The following is a 19,082-nucleotide window of genomic DNA, read 5'->3' on the forward strand; positions in this document are numbered from 1 at the left end:
AATCGGTGCTGGTGGGGATGTGGAGAGAAAGGAAGTCTTATCCACTGCTGGTGGGAATGCCATCTAGTCCAATCTTTATGGAAAGCAATATGAGATTCTTCCAAAATCTGGAAATTGAGCTCCCATTTGACCCAGCTATTCCACTCCTAGGGATATACCCTAAGAACTCAAGAACACAATCCAAAAACCCCTTCCTCACACCTATATTTATTGCAGCACTATTCACAATAGCCAGGCTCTGGAAACAACCATGATGCCCTTCAACAGACAAATGGCTAAAGAAACTGTGGTACATATACACAATGGAATATTATGCAGCCATCAGGAGAGATGAAGTCATGAAATTTTCCTATACATGGATGTACATGGAATTTATTATGCTGAGTGAAATAAGTCAGAGGAAGGAGAGAGACATTGAATAGTCTCACTCATCTATTTGTTTTAAGAAAAATAAAAGTCATTTTTGCAACAATCCTCAGAGACAATGAGAGGAGGGCTGGAACTTCCAGCACACTTCATGAAACTCACCACAAAGAGTGGTGAGTGCAATTATAGAAATAACTACACAGAGAACTACCATAATCATGTGAATGAATGAGGGAACTGGAAAGCCTGTCTGGAATACAGGTGGGGGTGGGGTGGGTTGGAGGGAGATTTGGGACATTGGTGGTGGGAATGTTGCACTGGTGAAGGGGGTGTTCTCTACATGACTGAAACCTAATCACAATCATATATATAATCAAGATGTTTAAATAAAGAAAAAAATTTCAAATAAACTAAAAAAAATGACTAAAAAATGGACAAAACATCACAAATGATGAAATAAAAGCATGGGGGAAAGTAGCATGAGAGAATATAGTCCTCTCATAGAAATCAAGTAAGTTGGCATTGAAATATTGAGGTAAGTTTTGCCTTTCAAATAGTCTGGATCTCTTTTCTGACTGAACCAGTTTTGATGACTTATTGTCTTATATTGGAGACAGATCTTTCTGGGGTGTGATGTAAGCCCCTTAGCCAACGAGCTCCTCCTATTTGTCCTCAGGAGACTGTAGGAGGCAGCTCCGATCTGACCTGACCCAAGGCCTGCTGTGTGTGCTGAGCCTCATGTGACATCACTGCACCGGGCACTTCCGTAGCAGGTTGCACCTAAAGTCCAGCTTCTTTTTAAGAACTTCATTTGCCAGATGCTCATCGCAGTGTCTCCCTTTTAGACACCTTTGGTTTAGACACCAGTCAACTCTTGAGGGCAGGTTTCACTTTGTCCTCCATAGCTTGACATAAATGATTTCAGTTTCAGAGCAACCAAATTGGTCTCTTCATTTTGTCGTGAACTTTAGAAGGTTCCATACCCCCCTAATCCCCCACTGTCTGCTTCATTTTCCCTTTTCCAGTGTAGCACCAGGGGCTGGAGAGACCCTGAGGTCACATTGGGTGACCCATCCATGTGGTCTGCTTACCCACCACTTACTAGCAAACTCGACACATTGGCCTGAGTTCAGGAATGACTGGGTACTTGGGCCCAAGCGGGCTCATGGGGGTGCAGGTGGCAGTAGGAAGGGGTGAGGTCTTTGTGCTCTTCCAGGTCATGTGGCCTACTCATCTTATTTAAAGGGGTTGTCATTGGGCTAGATCATGGAGCAAGCACACCTCAGTCTGCCCTTTTCTTTACATGGCTGTGAGCAAAAAATCCAGTAATTTTGTTTTAAAAAGCAATACCATATTTTCCGGTGTATAAGACAACAGGGCATATAAGATGACTTCCTACATTTCCTGTTAAAATATAGGGCTTGAATAGGCCCCCTGGGCTGACCACTTAGTCCAGGGGACTGAGATTCCCCCACGCCAGATAGGTCTTCAGGGCTACGCCTGGTAAATCGGGCCCTGGGGAGAAAAATTCCTCTTTTATGCATACACAAACTACAGAGGTAGGGTCTGCACTCCGAAGACTACACATGCCAGTTCTTCTGGCAAAAATATTCTTACTTCTTAATTCTCGACATTTTCTAGGAAAAAAGTATGGAATCCCTAGATTAGGAGGATAATATTTAAATGGGTCTCTAAAATCAGTGTATATGTAGACGTGACTTCCTATACAGTGGTCCTCTCTGACTGCCAAGCCTAATCCATAAACAGTTCATCTGTACAATCTATATAGCCCCTCTGATATATTTTCCCTCCCCCACACCAGAGCCCCTTCTACTCCCTCATCTCCCAATCCGGATTCGTTATTTTCCCCTTAATTAACCCTTTTTACCCTCAGTTCTTTAATTTGTTAGGCATCAAGACCGACCTCCTGCCCCAACAGATTCTGCCCTTTCGCACACCCCTACAAAGCTCATTATTACTCCTTAACTCTCTCACCCCCAACCATTAGTACCCCACATTTAGCCTTTTTAACTTCAGTACTACACAGTCCTAATCACAGACCAAAGTCGTGCATTGGATTTAACAACCCCCAACTATTTCAAAAGACATAAAATGAACACATATGTCGTATTTTCTTTAACAGCTATAACTCTTTCTAAATATTCTTTTACCGTGACAATTCTATCCACTTTTCGTCTTGTCTTCTCTTTGTGAGTTGTTCAATAAGGAATTTTGGTGGAAGAGTCCCTCAGTTTAATATTTATGATTGAACCATGTCATGGGGATTGTTGGGCTTGTTCTTATGGCCCCCATATGTGCCGATAAAGCCACGTGGCATTGTTCCTTGTTTGCATAGGCACATTAAAATGGGAAAATACTATACATACAAATAAGTTCCTATCTAATAGAGATTGGAACACACAAATCTCATAGTGCAATGAGACCTTACGCCCTAAACATTGATATAATGACCTGGCACAGGCCTCAGAAGAATGGGCATCTCCATTCACCCCTGAACTAGGGAAGTTATCTATGAAACATCCAAGGTTTTTTATAACAACACCTGGAAGCAATCCTCTACCAGGGAAGACCCTACCACTGCTCTGACATTGACCCGCTCAAAAGAGACTTCCCTTAACACTAAGAAGACTTGACAACAATAACGACCTGCTTACAGGACAGGGTTCTCTGCCCTTTAATTGTGAGGTGAAACAAGAAGACGCTCTTCACCATCTTGACTCCAATGTAGGATATTCAGATTCCAGGATCTTTAATACAGAAACATGATACCAACAACAGAGACTGTATGAAAAATAAAAGTATTGGCACTACAGACAATGACCTGAATTGGACAACCTCGTTTGCCTGGAGCCTAGAGTTGGTCTTATGCCAGGAAACTTCAGGGGTAGGGTCTCCTTGTATTTAGGCCAAGGCTTTTCCTTTCCATGTCCCTCATATTTTGGTGGGCCTATGCAAACAATAATTGCCACTCTAACACCATTTTACTGTGTCCTTTGACTCTAATCCTTAAGAAAAACAACCCACTTAAACGTTTGAGTTTAACTTAAACTAATATGCATGTGCATGGAAATGTAAAAAAGTACTTTGCCTTCAATGTTTAAGGAGTTTCGTAAGTTTTATGGCTTTAGATTGCTTTGTGTGCTGCTAAGAAATATTATGTACTACAATCTAGGGACTTGAGGGACAAAATAATTATACATGGGTTCTGTTTTTATTTTTCTTAATGTTCTTTGGCTGAAAGTTCAAAGTTAAGATATCAGCAATGGGACTACTGAGAATTCTTTTTATGGGTGATTGTCCTTCCATTGTAACTTTACCTTGTCCTCTTTCTTTGCATCTTTGTTCTCATAATTAAAAATAAAAAAATAATTTAAAAAAATAGGGCTTGGGCTAGACTACCTCTCTTTTAATGCCCACCAAATGGAAATTAAAAATAACATAAGAGAAAAAGAGTAGAACCCTCAAAGTTTAACAGTATATGTTTAATAAAGATAGACTTTGGAGTTCCAACAATCATTTTACATTTGTCATTTGTAGTGAGTGATTGTGATTTTTTAAATTGTGATCTTCATTGAGATCAGGAAATGGGGGGTCCTCCAAGTGCGGCTGGGTAAGATGCAGTGATTAAAAGGACCGCTAGAGGGAGACAGAGTGCCTCCTCTGTGTCCCATAAAAGCTGAAGAGAAGACTGAGCACCAGAAAGCTGCACACCCAGCGACTGGATGAGATGCGGCTGTAACTCAGCTCCTCTGTGTGCCCTGAAAGATGAATCAGGACAAGAAGAGAACAGAGCACTGGAAAACTGCATACCAGCGATGACACCTGGAGGGTGGCTGGATGGGATGCAGCTCTCAGTAACTCAGCTCCTCTGTGTGCCCTGAAAGATTAATCAGGACAAGCAGAGGTCTGAGTGATGACGCCTGGCAGCTGGATGGGATGCAGTGGTAAGAGGGGGGCGGACCTCATCCCTGAAGCTGAAGTAAGTTTTAGCATGCCATATAAGATGAACCCCTATTTTGAAGAAGTTTTTCATGGGTGAAAAAGTAGCCTTCACACTTTAATTGAAGCACCATGAGATACTAGATACACAGTTACAAAATTGTTCCTAGTTGAATTTTAGTCATACAACGTCCAATCTTTGGGGTTTGTTTGGGGGCCATACTGGTGGTGCTCAAGCCTTCTCCAGGTATCACTCCTTGCAGGCTGTGGAGGAAGCCATGCCCTGTGCTATAAAGGAGTGCACTGCCTCCAGATCTCTTCTCTCTAGAAGGAAAAGGAATTGTTACTAGATAAGAAGAAGCGTCCTGATTTGGCCAGGGAGTCTGTTGGAACCTGGAGAGAGACCTGGACCCAATAGAGAAGGCAGGAAGGGAAGAATTGCATTAGAATTTTGTGACAGAGTGTGATCATTGGCTGATCACAGAAAAGGAAGGATTTTTTTCTTTTAGTTTTTGGGCCATACCTGATTTGTCAGGCATTACACGTAGTGGAATTCAGGGACAATGTGTGGTTTTCTGTGTGCAAAACAAGTGCCCTACCCACTGTACTATATATCTGGCCCTCTAATTCATAACTTTTTTAAAAAAAATTTGAGCACGGGGAACTGTGAGGTGTTTGCTGATTTGCTCTATGAGTTACCAACTTTATTATTATCATGATAAAACCTATAAGTTTGAGAGATACCAATTCTCATCAGTCCTAAAAGCTGCCCAGACATCCATGCAGTCTCTTGATTTCTGGCAATGAACTCTGCTCACCTATCTTTATACGTACATATATGTCTATTCATCCTCTTAGTTATTCACTCATCTATCAATTGGTCCATCCATTCATTCATCTGTCTGTCTATTCATCCATCCATCCATTTGTCTTTCTGTCCTCTAATTGACTAGTTGACATTTATTTCTTCTTGAATCAATATAAATGTGGCTTCTCCATCAGCCTTGTCTAAACTTCAGCCCCAGGAATCTATCTTCTCCTCATTGTTCTCTATTCTTGCATCACAATGCTTTAATTTTCCTCTTTCATCAAGATTTTACCTTATTTTAACATTTTAACCTATTATGTGCACTAGAAATATTAAAAACAAAGCATGATGACTATCATAATAATTGGAATCTATGGCAAAGGTTAGCATTTTCAATGTTATCTCTGTAATGTTAATATGTGGATAGAAGGTTAAGGAGGTCATGAAGTGAAGGGATGTATCTAGGTTAGTTTTTGAATAAATTTATATTCATATTATTCTGGATGTAAAGTACTGTGCCAGAAAGTGTAGAGTATCAGATATTTCACAACAATTTGTATTCATCACACAATCTTAATAGTTCTAAATATATTGTAAATCATTGGAAAGAAGTCACTAGGTCCCAATCACCATAGTAGGCTACCTTAAATATGGTCAAATACAGATTTAGAAAAAACAAGAAGTACCCAAAATGAGATTATATTCTACACAAGTGTAAGGTGATAACAAGTTTCTGGCAGTAGTTTGTTTAAGAGATGTGTCTCCAAAGTAAACAGACATGGTAGAATGGAAGGATCTTGGCAAATAAGATAGATCTTTGCAAATAATCTCATTAAATATTTATTCAAAATTTTATGATCAATGTTGGGAATTGAAAAGACTCCTTGAGTAGTCATGAAAATTAATTTGGAGGGGAATCATAAAAGGAAACTCACAGTGTTGTATAAGTGGTTTTGTGTCCATAGAGTCCTTAAGTGTCTCAGGAACTGAGCATACCTCAGGATCTCTGAAAGAAAGCATAACTAAAGAATGTGTTAGGTTCACTCAGGCTCTCAGTTTTCTAGAAGCCTGAATAATTTTGCTCCTATTAACTCTCGTTTTGGGAAAAGGGCCTTTTCCTCTGATCTCAGGTCAGCTGGAACACCTTAACACTCACTTCACATTCTTTGTATCTCTGTCTCTCTCTGTCTCTGTCTATCCCTCTCCAGCCCCCCACCTCCCAGTCTGTTGCTGCAGAGACTCACAGTCCAGATCTATGTGGAAATGTCACTTTCTGGTATTCCTTCTTTATTAATTAGGGGTGGAAATCATAAAATGTTCGGTAAAGCTGAACAGAGAGGTGTCTTCTCTTTTATGTTCTTTTTATTTTAATCAAAGTAGATTACAAATCTTTTATAGTAATATTTAGATACATAGTGATATTAAATCGGGGTGTTCCCACCACCAATGTTGTCCTCCCTCCACTCCTGTCCCCAGTATGCATCCCATATACCTCTATTTTACCCCACCCCTGGCTGCTAGTATAGGTGGTTCTTTCTATGTCTAGTATGTTGTAAATTGGGTATTGATTCTGTTGCCGTTGGCATTTGATGTTTAAGCTTGATCATTTTTTTTTATTTCTACTTAATGTTCCTATGACTGTTTGGTCTTGGTACATTCCATTATTTCTCCTTCTATATGTGAAACTCTTGGAAGTGTGCTGAAAAGAGGTTCCAGCAGAGCACGGCTTCTCCGCTTCGCTACGCAGCCGTGCACTCTTTCTAAGAAAAGAACACCATCACAACAAGAAGAAAAAAAATCACACTAAGAACTGTGCTGGATCACAGAAGCAAGCATTTCTCTCCAAACTGTCTTCTCTGTTGTGTGCTCGGGCCTAAGATTTGATTCTGTGTGAGGCTTCATCCACAGAGGACTCCCTCCCTTGGAGGCAAGTCGACCCATCCAGAAAGGGCGGAGCCAGAGGAGTGTGCTGCATGCATCATTTAGCCAATGAATACCACCACAACAAGTAGAAAAACCCACAATACAAGTGTGACAATGGGGAAACAACGCAGGCCAGCATCAGACATAGAGAATGAAGATAACAATTCTGATGACCAGATAATGACCAACCAACTAGTCAACCTCTCATATAAGGACTTTAGACTAGCAATATGGAAGATGCTAAACGAACTCAAAGAAACCATGGATCGAGTTGAACAGAACACTAATAAGAACCAAGAAAATATGAAGACAGAAATCACAAAACTTCAAACGGAAATAACATGTCAACTAACAGGCCTGAAAAAGTCAGTAAACGAAGTGAATGACAAAATGGATAAGCTCTGGGACAGGGTATCAGAAGCTGAGAATAGACTTGGTGCTGTGGAAGATGAGATACATAACAATTCCATACAGCGGGGGAAATTGGAAAAAAAAAACTTAAAGAAAATGAACAGACAATGGAAAAATTAGTCAAAGAATGGGAACATATGAAAATAGAAGTCTATGATAAGATCAACAGAAACGAGCCCGGAGAGATAGCACAGCAGCGTTTGCCTTGCAAGCAGCTGATCCAGGATCAAAGATGGTTGGTTCGAATCCTGGTGTCCCATATGGTCCCCCGCCTGCCAGGAGCTATTTCTGAGCAGACAGCCAAAAGTAACCCCTGAGCAATGCCAGGTATGCCTCCCCCCCAAAAAAAAGTTATGTTGGGCCCGAAGAGATAGCACAGTGGCGTTTGCCATGCAAGCAGCCGATCCAGGACCAAAGGTGGTTGGTTCGAATCCTGTGTGTCCCATATGGTCCCCCGTGCCTGCCAGGAGCTATTTCTGAGCAGACAGCCAGGAGTAACCCCTGAGCATGCCGGGGTGGACCAAAACCCAGATAAGATCAACAGAAACAACTTAAGAATCATTGGAGTCCCAGAGACCCAGGAAGAAAATTTCCAGGAAGAATCAACGGTCAAGAACATCATTAAAGAGAAACTTCCAGAGCTAAAGAATATATGTGATCAAATCCTGCATGCCCGAAGAGTACCAACCAAAAGAGATCCCAGAAAAAATACCCCAAGACACATCCTTGTCACAATGACAAATCCCACAGATAGAGACAGAATTCTGAAAACAGCAAGATTAAAAAGGGGAAATTACATTCAAGCGAGCATCCTTGAGATTTACAGCAGACCTGTCACCAGAAACACTCAATGCCAGAAAGCAGTGTTGGGATATTGTGACAAGACTGAATGAAATGAATGCTTCACCTAGAATACTGTACCCAGCAAAACTCACTCTCCAGTTTCATGGAAGAATACATGGTTTCACAGACAAAACACAGCTCAGAAACTTTACAGACTCAAAACCAGTCTTAAGAGAAAAACTGAAAGACCTAATTTAAGACAAGACTAACCAAAAGACACACCAAATTTCGATATAAAGATGGCATTAAATCCCAGGACAATTCTTTCTCTCAATGTTAATAGACTAAATGCACCAGTGAAGAGACACAGAGTCGCTAGATGAATAAAAAAACTCAATTCAACCTTCTGCTGCCTACAAGAAACGCACCTGAATAGTCAGAACAAACATAGACTCAAAATAAAAGGCTGGAGAAAAATTATCCAAGCAAACAACACCCATAAAAAAGTTGGAGTGGTCATACTAATATAAGATAATGCAAACTTTATACTCAGGAAGGTTGTAAGGGACAAAGATGGACATTTTATATTAATCAAGGGGTATGTAGAGCAGGAAGAAATAACTCTCCTAAACATATATGCACCAAATGAGGGGCCAGAAAAATATTTAATACAACTGTTGACAAATCTGAAAAATAATATCAATAACAACACAATAATTGTGGGGGACCTCAACACGGCTTTCTCAACACTGGATAGGTCAAACAGACTGAAACCCAACAAGAATATACTAGACCTATCGCTTCTCGGCCTTTTGGCTAAGATCAAGTGTAGTATCTGTTCTCATCAGTTTAATATCTGATACGCCGTCTATCCGACGACAATATATTAAATGGATTTTTGGCACTAGGAACTGGAATAGGAGCTTGCTCCATCCATTCCACGCATCGACCTGGTATTGCAGTACCTCCAGGAATGGTGCACCAAAAAAAAAAAAAAAAAAAAGAATATACTAGACTTGAGGAGAGAAATGGAAGAAAGAGGCCTAGTTGATATATATGGGACATTCCATCCACAGAAACCTGGATACAAATTCTTCTCCAATGTACATGGGACATTCTCCAGGATAGACTACATGCTGGCACATAAAACATACCTCCATAATATCAAGAGGATAGAAATTTTGCGGACTACCTTCGCTGACCACAAGGCTCTGAAATTATTTGTGAATTCCAAAGGCACTCAGTAGAAAAATTTTAACACCTGGAAGATAAACAGCCTCATACTCAATAACCAGTGGGTCTGAGATGAAATCAAGGAGAAAATCAAAAGGTTCCTGGAAACAAATGACAATAAAGACACAAACAATCAGAACTTATGGGACACAGCTAAAGCAGTACTGAGAGGGAAATTTATAGCTTTGCAAGCACACATCAGGAAGGAAGAAGGAGCTTACCTGAGTAGTTTATTGACACAGCTGATAGAACTAGAAAGTGCTCAACAAAAGGACCCAAAAATAGGGAGACAGAAGGAAATAACAAAGCTGAGAGCAGAAATCAACGAAGTGGAAACCCAAAAAACAATCTGAAAGGTCAATGAAAGCAGAAGTTGGTTCTTTGAAAAAATAAACAAGATTGATAGACCACTGGCAAACCTAACAAAGAAAGAGAGAGAGAAACTTGAGAACTCGTATTAGGAATGAAAAAGGAGAGATCACTACTGATATGAAAGAGATTCAGGGCCGGGCGGTGGCGCTAAATGTAAGGTGTCTGCCTTGCCAGCACTAGCCTAGGACGGACCACGGTTCGATCCCCCGGTGTCCCATATGGTCCCCCAAGCCAGGAGCGACTTCTGAGCGCATAGCCAGGAGTAACCCCTGAGCATCAAACGGGTGTGGCCCAAAAACCAAAAAAAAAAAAAGAAAGAAAGAGATTCAAAGAGTAATCAAAAACTACTTTGAGAAACTCTACGCCACTAATAATGAGGACCTGGAGAAAATGGATATATTCTTGGACTCTTATAATCTTCTACGGTTGAAGGAAGAGGATGTAGCATATCTAAACACCCACATCACCATTGATGAAATTAAAACGGTAATCAAATGTCTGCCGAAAAACAAAAGCCCAGGCCCAGATGGCTTCACTAATGAATTCTTTCAAACTTTCCAAGAGGAACTACTACCAATCCTGGGAAGACTCTTTCATGAAATTGAACAAAAATGAAACACTCCCAAATAGCTTTTATGAAGCCAACATCACCTTGATACCTAAACCAGACAAAGATGCTTCGAAAAAAGAAAATTACAGACCAAAATCGCTGATGAATGCAGATGCAAATATCCTCAACAAAATCCTGGCAAATAGGATTTAATGTCTCATTAAGAAGATCATCCACTACAATCAAGTAGGTTTCATCCCAGGAAAGCAAGCATGGTTTAACATCTGTAAATCTATCAACATCATACAAACATCAACAACAAGAAAAATAAAAACCACATGATCATATCAATAGATGCAGAGAAAGCATTTGATAAGGTTCAACACCCATTCTTGATCAAAACTCTCAGCAAGATGGAAATGGAAGGAACCTTTCTCAATATAGTTAAGGCCATCTACCACAAGCCAGTAGCAAATATTATCCTCAATGGAAAAAAACTAAAAGCCTTCCCTCTAAATTCTGGCACAAGACAAGGCTAACCTCTCTCACCACTCCTATACAATATAGCACTGGAAGTACTTGATATAGTGATTAGGCAAGAAAAAGATATCAAGGGAATCCAGATAGGAAAGGAAGAAGTCAAGCTGTCACTGTTTACAGATGACATGATACTCTACTTAGAAAACCCTAGAGACTCTACCAAAAAGCTTCTAGAAACAATAGACTCAGATAGCAAGTTGGTAGGCTACAAAATTAACACACAAAAATCTATGGCCTTTCTATACACCAATAGTAATAAGGAAGAAATGGACATTAAGAAAACAACCCCATTCACAATAGTGCCACACAAACTAAAATATCTTGGAATCAACTTGACTAAAAATGTGAAGGACCTATACATAGAAAACTATAAAACTCTGCTCCAAGAAATAAGAGAAGACACGTGGAAATGGAAGCACATACCCTGCTCATGGATTGGCAGGATTAACATCATCAAAATGGCAATACTTCCCAAGGCATTATACAGATTTAATGCGATTCCTCTAAAGATACCCATGACATTTTTCAAAGAAGTGGATCAGGCATTTTTGAAATTCGTTTGGAACAATAATCACCCTAGAATAGCTAAAGCAATCATTGGGAAAAAGAATATGGGAGGAATTACTGTCCCCAACTTTAAACTGTACTACAAAGCAATAGTTATCAAAACAGCATGATATTGAAATAAGGACAGGCCCTCAGATCAGTGGAATAGGCTTGAATACTCAGAAATTGTTCCCCAGACATACAATCACCTAATTTCTGATAAAGGTTCAGGAAATCCTAAATGGAGCAGGGAAAGCCTCTTCAACAAGTGGTGTTGGCACAACTGGATAGCCACTTGCAAAAGATTGAACTTAGACCCCCAGCTAACATCATGTACAAAGGTAAAATCCAAATGGATTAAAGACCTCGATATTAGACCCAAAACCATAAGATATATAGAACAACACATAGGAAAACACTCCAGGACATTGAGACTACAGACATATTCAAGGAGGAAACTGCACTCTATAAGCAAGTGAAAGCAGAGATTAACAGATGGGAATATATTAAGCTGAGAAGCTTCTGCACCTCAAATGAAATAGTGCCCAGGATACAAGAGCCACCCACTGAGTGGGGGAAACTATTCACCCAATACCCATCAGATAAGGGGTTAATCTCCAAAATATACAAGGCACTGACAGAACTTTACAAGAAAAAAAAATCTAATCCCATCAAAAAATGGGGAGAAGAAATGAACAGACACTTTGACAAAGAAGAAATACAAATGGCCAAAAGATGCTCCAAATCACTAATCATCAGGGAGATGCAAATCAAAACAATGATGAGATACCACCTCACATGACAGAGAATGGCACGCATCACAAATAATGAGAATAAACAGTTTTGGCGGGGATGTGTAGAGAAAGGAACTCTTATCCACTGCTGGTGGGAATGCCATCTAGGTCAACCTTTATGGAAAGTGATATGGAGATTCCTCCAAAAACTGGAAAGCAAGCTTCCATACGATCCAGCTATACCACTCCTAGGAATATACCCTAGGAACACAAAAATACAATACAAAAACCCCTTCCTTACACCTATATTCATTGCAGCACTATTTACCATAGCAAGACTCTGGAAACAACCCAGATGCCCTTCAACAGACAAATGGCTAAAGAAACTGTGGTACATATACACAATGTAATATTATGCAGCTGTCAGGAGAGATGAAGTCATGAAATTTTCCTATACATGGATGTACACGGAATCTATTATGTTGAGTGAAATAAGTCAGAGAGAGAGAAAAACGCAGAATTGTCTCACTCATCTATGGGTTTTAAGAAAAATGAAAGACATTCTTGAAATAATAATTTTCAGACCCAAAAGAGAAATGAGCTGGAAGTTACAGCTCACCTCAGGAAGCTCACCACAAAGAGTGAAGATTTAGTTAGAGAAATAACTACATTTTGAACTGTCCTAATAATGAGAATGTATGAGGAAATGTAAAGGCTGTTTAGAGTACAGGCGGGGGTCAGGAGGAGGGAGATTTGGGACATTGATGATGGGAATGTTGCACTGGTGATGGGTGGTGTTCTTTAAATGACTGAAACCCAAACACAATCATGTATGTAATCAAGGTGTTTAAATAAAATATAAAAAAGATCCTGAAATAATTATATTATAAATTGAATTCAGGATAGTGTAGAGCATCCTTTAGTTTCATCTCACAAAAAAAAGGCAATTCATAGAGTCCTGTCCTGTAAGCAGGTCGTTGTTGTCAAGTCTTCTTAGTGTTGAGGGAAGTCTCTTTTGAGCTGGATTCTTTAAAGTAGGAAGGGAGAATAAAAACCTTACATATAAAGGAAAGAATATAGGAATTAATCCAGATCTCCCATTTAAAGCAATCCAGGCAAGAAAATAGTGAAATAACATATTCAAATTGTTGAATGAAAGAAACTTTCAAACTACAGTCTACAACCCAACCAACCCCTTATTCATATGGGAGGGAGGAAAGACATTCTGTGACAAAAAAAAACTTGCAAAATTCACACTAAGCACACACTTTAGAAGATGAAAACTCAATTATATAAACCAAATACCCAATTGTAACAGCAACAACTGTACACAATATAATGCCATAAAAATCTTTTCTGTCAATAGTTTCCATAAATGTCAATGGACTGAACTCTTCCTACAAACTGCACAGAGTAGCAAATTGGATCAGGAAACAAAACCCAGCCATTTTCTGCCTACATTAAACACACTTAAAATTGCAGGTCGATTGCCAGAGTAGTGGTGCAGGCGGTAGGGAGTTTGTCTTGAACACACTAACCTAGGATGAACTGCAGTTTGGTCCCCTGGCATCCCATATGGTCCTCCAAGCCAGGGACGATTTTTTAATTACTATCTTTATTTAAACACTTGATTACAAACATGATTGTGGTTGGGTTTTAGTCATGTAAAGAACACCCCCTTCATCAATGCAACATTCCCATCACTAATGTTCCAAACCTCTCTCCTCCTCACAGCACCCCCATCTGTACTCCAGACAGGCTTTCTACTTCCCTCATTCTTTCATATTGTTATAATAGTTCTCAATGTAGTTATTTCTCTAACTGCACTCATCACTCTTTGTGTATATTCTTATACAAGAAAATTTCATGACTTCATCTCTCCTGACAGCTGCATAATATTCCATTGTGTATATATACCACAGTTTCTTTAGACATTCGTCTATTGAAGGTCATCTTGGTTGTTTCCAGAGTCTAGCTATTGTAAATAGTGCTGCAATAAATGTAGGTGTGAGGAAGGGACTTTTGTATTGTATTTTTGTGTTCCTAGGGTATATTCCTAGGAGTGGTATAGCTGGATAATATGGGAGCTCAATTTCCAGGTTTTGGAGAAATCTCCATAATGCTTTCTATAAAGTTTGGACTAGATAGCATTCCCACCAGCAGTGGATAAGAGTTTCTTTCTCTCCACATCCCTTCCAGCATTCTCATTCTTTGTGATGTGCACCAATATCTGTGGTGTGAGATGGTACCTCATTGTTGTTTTGATTTGCATCTCCCTGATGATTAGTGATGTGGAGCACTTTTTCATGTGTCTTTTGGCCATTTGTATTTCTTCTTTATCAAAGTGTCTATTCATTTAATCTCCCCATTTTTTGATTTTTTTTGTAAAGTTCTGTCAGTGTCTTGTATATTTTGGATATTAGCCCCTTATCTGATGGGTACCGGTGAATAGTTTCTTCCACTCACTATGTGGCTTTTGTATCTTGGGCACTGTTTCCTTTGAGGTGCAGAAGCTTCTCACTTAATATATTCCCATCTTTATTTCTGCTTCCACTTGTTTGGGGAGTGCAGTTTCCTCCTTGAAGATACCTTTAGTCTCAATGTCATGGAGTATTTTACTTAAGTGTTGTTCTATATACCTTATGGTTTCAGATCTGATATCAAGGTCTTTTATCCATTTGGATTTTACCTTCATACATGGTGTTAGCTAGGGGTCTGAGTTTGCTTTTTTGCAAGTGGCTAGCCAGTTGTGCCAACACCACTTGTTGAAGAGGCTTTCCCTTCTTCATTTAGGATGTCTTGCTCCTTTATTAAAAACTAAGTTATTTCATGTCTGGGGAACAATTTTTGAGTACTCAAGCCTATTCCATTGATCTGAGGATCTGTCTTTATTCCAATACCATGCTGTTTGGATAACTATTGCTTTGTAATACAGTTTAAAGTTGAGGAAAGTAATGGCTCCCATATTCCTTTTCTCAAGGATTGCTTTAGCTATTCGAGGGTGTTTATTGTTCCAAATGAATTTCAAAAGTGTTTGATCCCCTTCTTTAATGAATGTCATGAGTATCTTTACAGGGATCATATTAAATCTGTATAATGCTTTGGGGAGTATTGCCATTTTTATTATGTTAATCCTGCCAATCCATGAGCAGGGTATGTGTTTCCATTTCCGTGTGTCCTCTCTTATTTCTTGGAGGAATGATTTCTGAGCACATAGCCAGGAGTAACCCCTGAGGGTTACTGGGTGTGGCCCCCCAAAAAAACAACAAACAATTTTTTAGGCAGATACTTGATCAGAGTAAAAGGATGGAAAACAATTATACAAGCTACTGGTACACAAAAGAAAGCTGAGACAGCCATACTTATATCAGACCAAATTGAATTCAACCTCAAGAAAGTACTCTGAGACAAGAATGGACAAACTTATTGACCAGTAAAAAAAAATAGACCAAGAAGTACTAACTCTGATCAACAGATACACACCGGATTCAGAGTCAGCTTTTGCTCACAAACTTAGAGAAGTCTAACTTACAAAAATTCACAAACATAAAAATTATACCAAGTATGCTATCAGATTAATATGCCATAGCCATTAAGACTGATTATAGAGTGACTGGAGTGGTGGCACAAGCGGTAAGGCATTATCCTAGGATGGACGGCATTTTGATCCCCCAGAGTCCCATATAGTTCTCCAAGCCAGGAGGATTTCTGAGCTCATAGCCCTGACTGAGCATCTTTGGGTGTGGCCCAAAAAAACAAAAACAAAAAAAAGTGATTGTAGAAAGAAAATATGAAGAAATTTAACACCTGGAGACAAAAATCATGCTGAATTAAAAAGGAAATCAAGGAAGAAATAAAGGGATTCCTTGAGAATGATAATGAAGAAACAAAGTACCAAAATCAATGAGTAATATAGCAAAAGAAATAGGGGGAAACTCATAGAAACACAGGCCTACATAAGGAGAGAAGAAAGACAAAAACAACAACCTACAGGCACAATTTAAATAACTGGAAAACCAAGAAGAAAGGAACCCAAACACAATAAAAAGAAAGAAAGAAGTAACAAAAGCCAGAGCAGAAATCAACAGTATAGAAAAAAGAAAAACAAAGAATTGATAAAAAAAAAAACCATCAGTTGGATGTTTGAAAGAATAAACAATATAGATAAACCATTGGCAACACTCACAAAGAAAAAAAGGGAAAGTGGGCATATAAATTGGAACAGAAAGGAAAGGGAAAAATTAAAACAGAATCTTAAGAAATCCAGAAGAGCATGAGAGTTTATTATGAGCAACTGTACTTTGTTAAGCTAGGCAACCTAGAAGAAATGGGCAGATTTCTGGAAACATATAATGTCCCAAAATTGAATGAGAAGGAAGTAGAAAGACTAATAGCAAGTTAGGAAATTGAAACAATAATTAAGAATCTCCCTAAAAGTCCAGACCTAGATGGGTTTATGAATGAGGTTTTCTTTTTCAAGTAAGTTTTTTATAAGCAAATTATATTATGAAAGAGGAATAGCCATTTTGGTACAAAGAAGAGCAATTAAGCAAGATTTTCTTAAATTGTTAAATCGGAAAATGTTTAAGACTAAATTCTTTCAAAGGTACCAATAATTAATCTATCCAATGTCCATAGTTAATTATATCCCTGTGCACATTCCTGAACTCTCTGAAAATGTTAAAAAGCTTAAAGTTGATGTGAAAGAGACAGCAGATAGTTCAAGATTTCACAATACCTTTTTTCTTCATCTAAAGTAGATCTTCAATAAAACATTTGTCTGATAATGCATCTTTATTCTGCAAGGAGAAATCACCTAACACTATTTTTATGTTTAAGTGTTCTGTTTAGCAAACAAGATTTATTTAATAAATTTTAATTTTGGGAGTCTGAGTGATAGCATAGTGGTAGGGCGTTTACCTTGCAGGCTGCCAACCTGAGATGGACCTGAGTTTGATCTCTGGCATCCATATGGTCCCCCAAGCCTGCTAGGAGAAATTTCTGAGAGCAGAGCCAGGAGTAACCCCTGACCACTGCTGTATGTGGCCCTAAGACCAAAATAATTTTTTTAATTTTGCAAACAGTATAATACAAATAGTTTGTATTTTCTTTTTTAACTTCATTTATTAATTGATTGATTGGTTGGTTTGAGGGCCACACCAAGTGGTGCTCAGGGGTCTCTCCTGGCTTCTGCACTCAGAAATCACTCAGAAATCCTGGGAAATCATATGGGATGCCAGGGATCAAAACAGGTCCCTCCTGGGCTAGCTAAATGCAAGGCAAATGCTCCACCACTGTGCCACCCCTCTGGGCCCTGTATTTGTATTTTCAGTTAGGGTTTAGCTCAAAGGAGTATGTCATAGAACTTAAATTCTCTTAAGTTATAAATTACTTCTACCCAAAATGTTTCTCATACAAAATATAAAATGATTCACTGAAACACCATTTTCTCACTTAACAAAATACAAAGTTAATTCAGACTATAAACTTGAATTTTCTTTCATATAGATATAAATATGAATCACTAACAAGAAACTTCTTGCAATAAAAAGTTAACAATTAAAACATCTATCTTTACAATACATTAAACCTATACATTATATTCCCTCCTCAATTTATAAAATGATTAGGAATTGTGCCACTTTCTTTTTCATTTCCTTTTTTTTTTTTTTTTTTGCCATAAGACCCTGAGGTGAAAGGTTATTAATGTCAGTAAAAGTGGAACCACAGGGGCCAGAGAGATAGCATGGAGGTAAAGCATTTGCCTTCCATGCAGAAGGTTGGTGGTTCAAATCCTGGCATCCCATATGGTCCCCTGAGCCTGCCAGGAGCAATTTCTGAGCATAGAGCCAGGAGTATCCTCTGAGCACTGCCGGGTGTAACAAAAAAAAAAGTGGAACCACAATTCTTCTAATTTCTGTATTTGACTGTAGTAGTAGCTATTCAAATTTTATCAGGGAATGTGGCAACTTGTAAGCTGCTCTGTAGATTTTTATAAAATACTTCCAGATAATGCTGCACAAAAGACCTACAATGACCGTGTGTGTGTGTGTGTGTGTGTGTGTGTGGTGTGTGTGTGTGTAAAATGTCCTTTAGACACTATAAGTGTCTAGATGAGCACAATTTCCCATCTCTACTATTGTCTCTTCTACTGTCATAGTCATGACTCGAGCCATCATGACTCCTATCTTAATGAAAGAAATCATATCTGCTTCCTCTGTAATGATGGTTGGAGCTGTGATCACCATAACACTGCTTGCAATCAGGGTACTGCTGCTCATGACTATAATGTCTATCTGCTATGTATGGATGAGAACTCAGTCTGACTTTATGCTGGGATGCTGGTATATCTTGAAGCCACTGGGACTTTGAGGATTGGTAATAGGAATGACTGTGGGACTGAACTGATGGGGAAAATCCTGACTGATCCAGATGTGGAGAATCAAATTTCCCATCATATGACATCTGTCTCAAAATATTGTCCATCACTATTTGACCCTGAAAATTTTCTGGAGTGAGAAAAATCTCTGAACTCATCTGTGTTGAAGGGGACATGTTATCCACAATCCCCTTTCATACCTGCTAGGAAGTGTGGAAGTAGGTCTTGATTTCAACAAGATGTTGGGGATATGACAAGCTGACATCCTGTGATGCATGATCTAAACTTAATTTTTGATTGCCCTTCCAAAGAGCTTTATTCCATCTGAGTCAATTCATTGCATAAGATCAAAACACTTCATGCTTAAAACATCACAAAGGGCAAACGGCTTGGATTTACCATCCCTTATCATTTGGAATTTTTACTTTTATTACAGGTCCGGCCTGTGGAAAAAGCTCGAACAGGAGTTCTCAGTGA

General features: G+C 39.0%; 2 protein-coding genes and 1 non-coding gene across 3 annotated transcripts in view; 1 reads left to right on the plus strand and 2 right to left on the minus strand.

Moving 5' to 3' along the window:
• Nucleotides 1–19,082, minus strand: part of PPP3CA (protein phosphatase 3 catalytic subunit alpha) — a 1,090,725-nt gene that overhangs the window by 686,706 nt on the left and 384,937 nt on the right. The window lies entirely within an intron of this gene.
• On the plus strand, nt 9,048–9,238 carry LOC126028898 (U2 spliceosomal RNA). The gene has a single exon (XR_007502583.1). It is a non-coding gene; the product is annotated as a U2 spliceosomal RNA (small nuclear RNA).
• On the minus strand, nt 18,416–18,781 carry LOC126027935 (RNA-binding protein 7-like). Its single transcript, XM_049786970.1, has one exon. It carries the CDS (start codon nt 18,779–18,781, stop codon nt 18,416–18,418), a length of 366 nt encoding a protein of 121 aa, XP_049642927.1.

This window comes from Suncus etruscus, chromosome 14 (genome assembly GCF_024139225.1).
Source record: "Suncus etruscus isolate mSunEtr1 chromosome 14, mSunEtr1.pri.cur, whole genome shotgun sequence".
Classification (NCBI taxonomy): Eukaryota; Metazoa; Chordata; class Mammalia; order Eulipotyphla; family Soricidae; genus Suncus; species Suncus etruscus.

What these genes read in the sequence shown, in the direction of transcription:
- LOC126027935 (XM_049786970.1), bottom strand. Translation starts at nt 18,781, where the DNA reads ATGTCCCCTTCAACACAGATGAGTTCAGAGATTTTTCTCACTCCAGAA.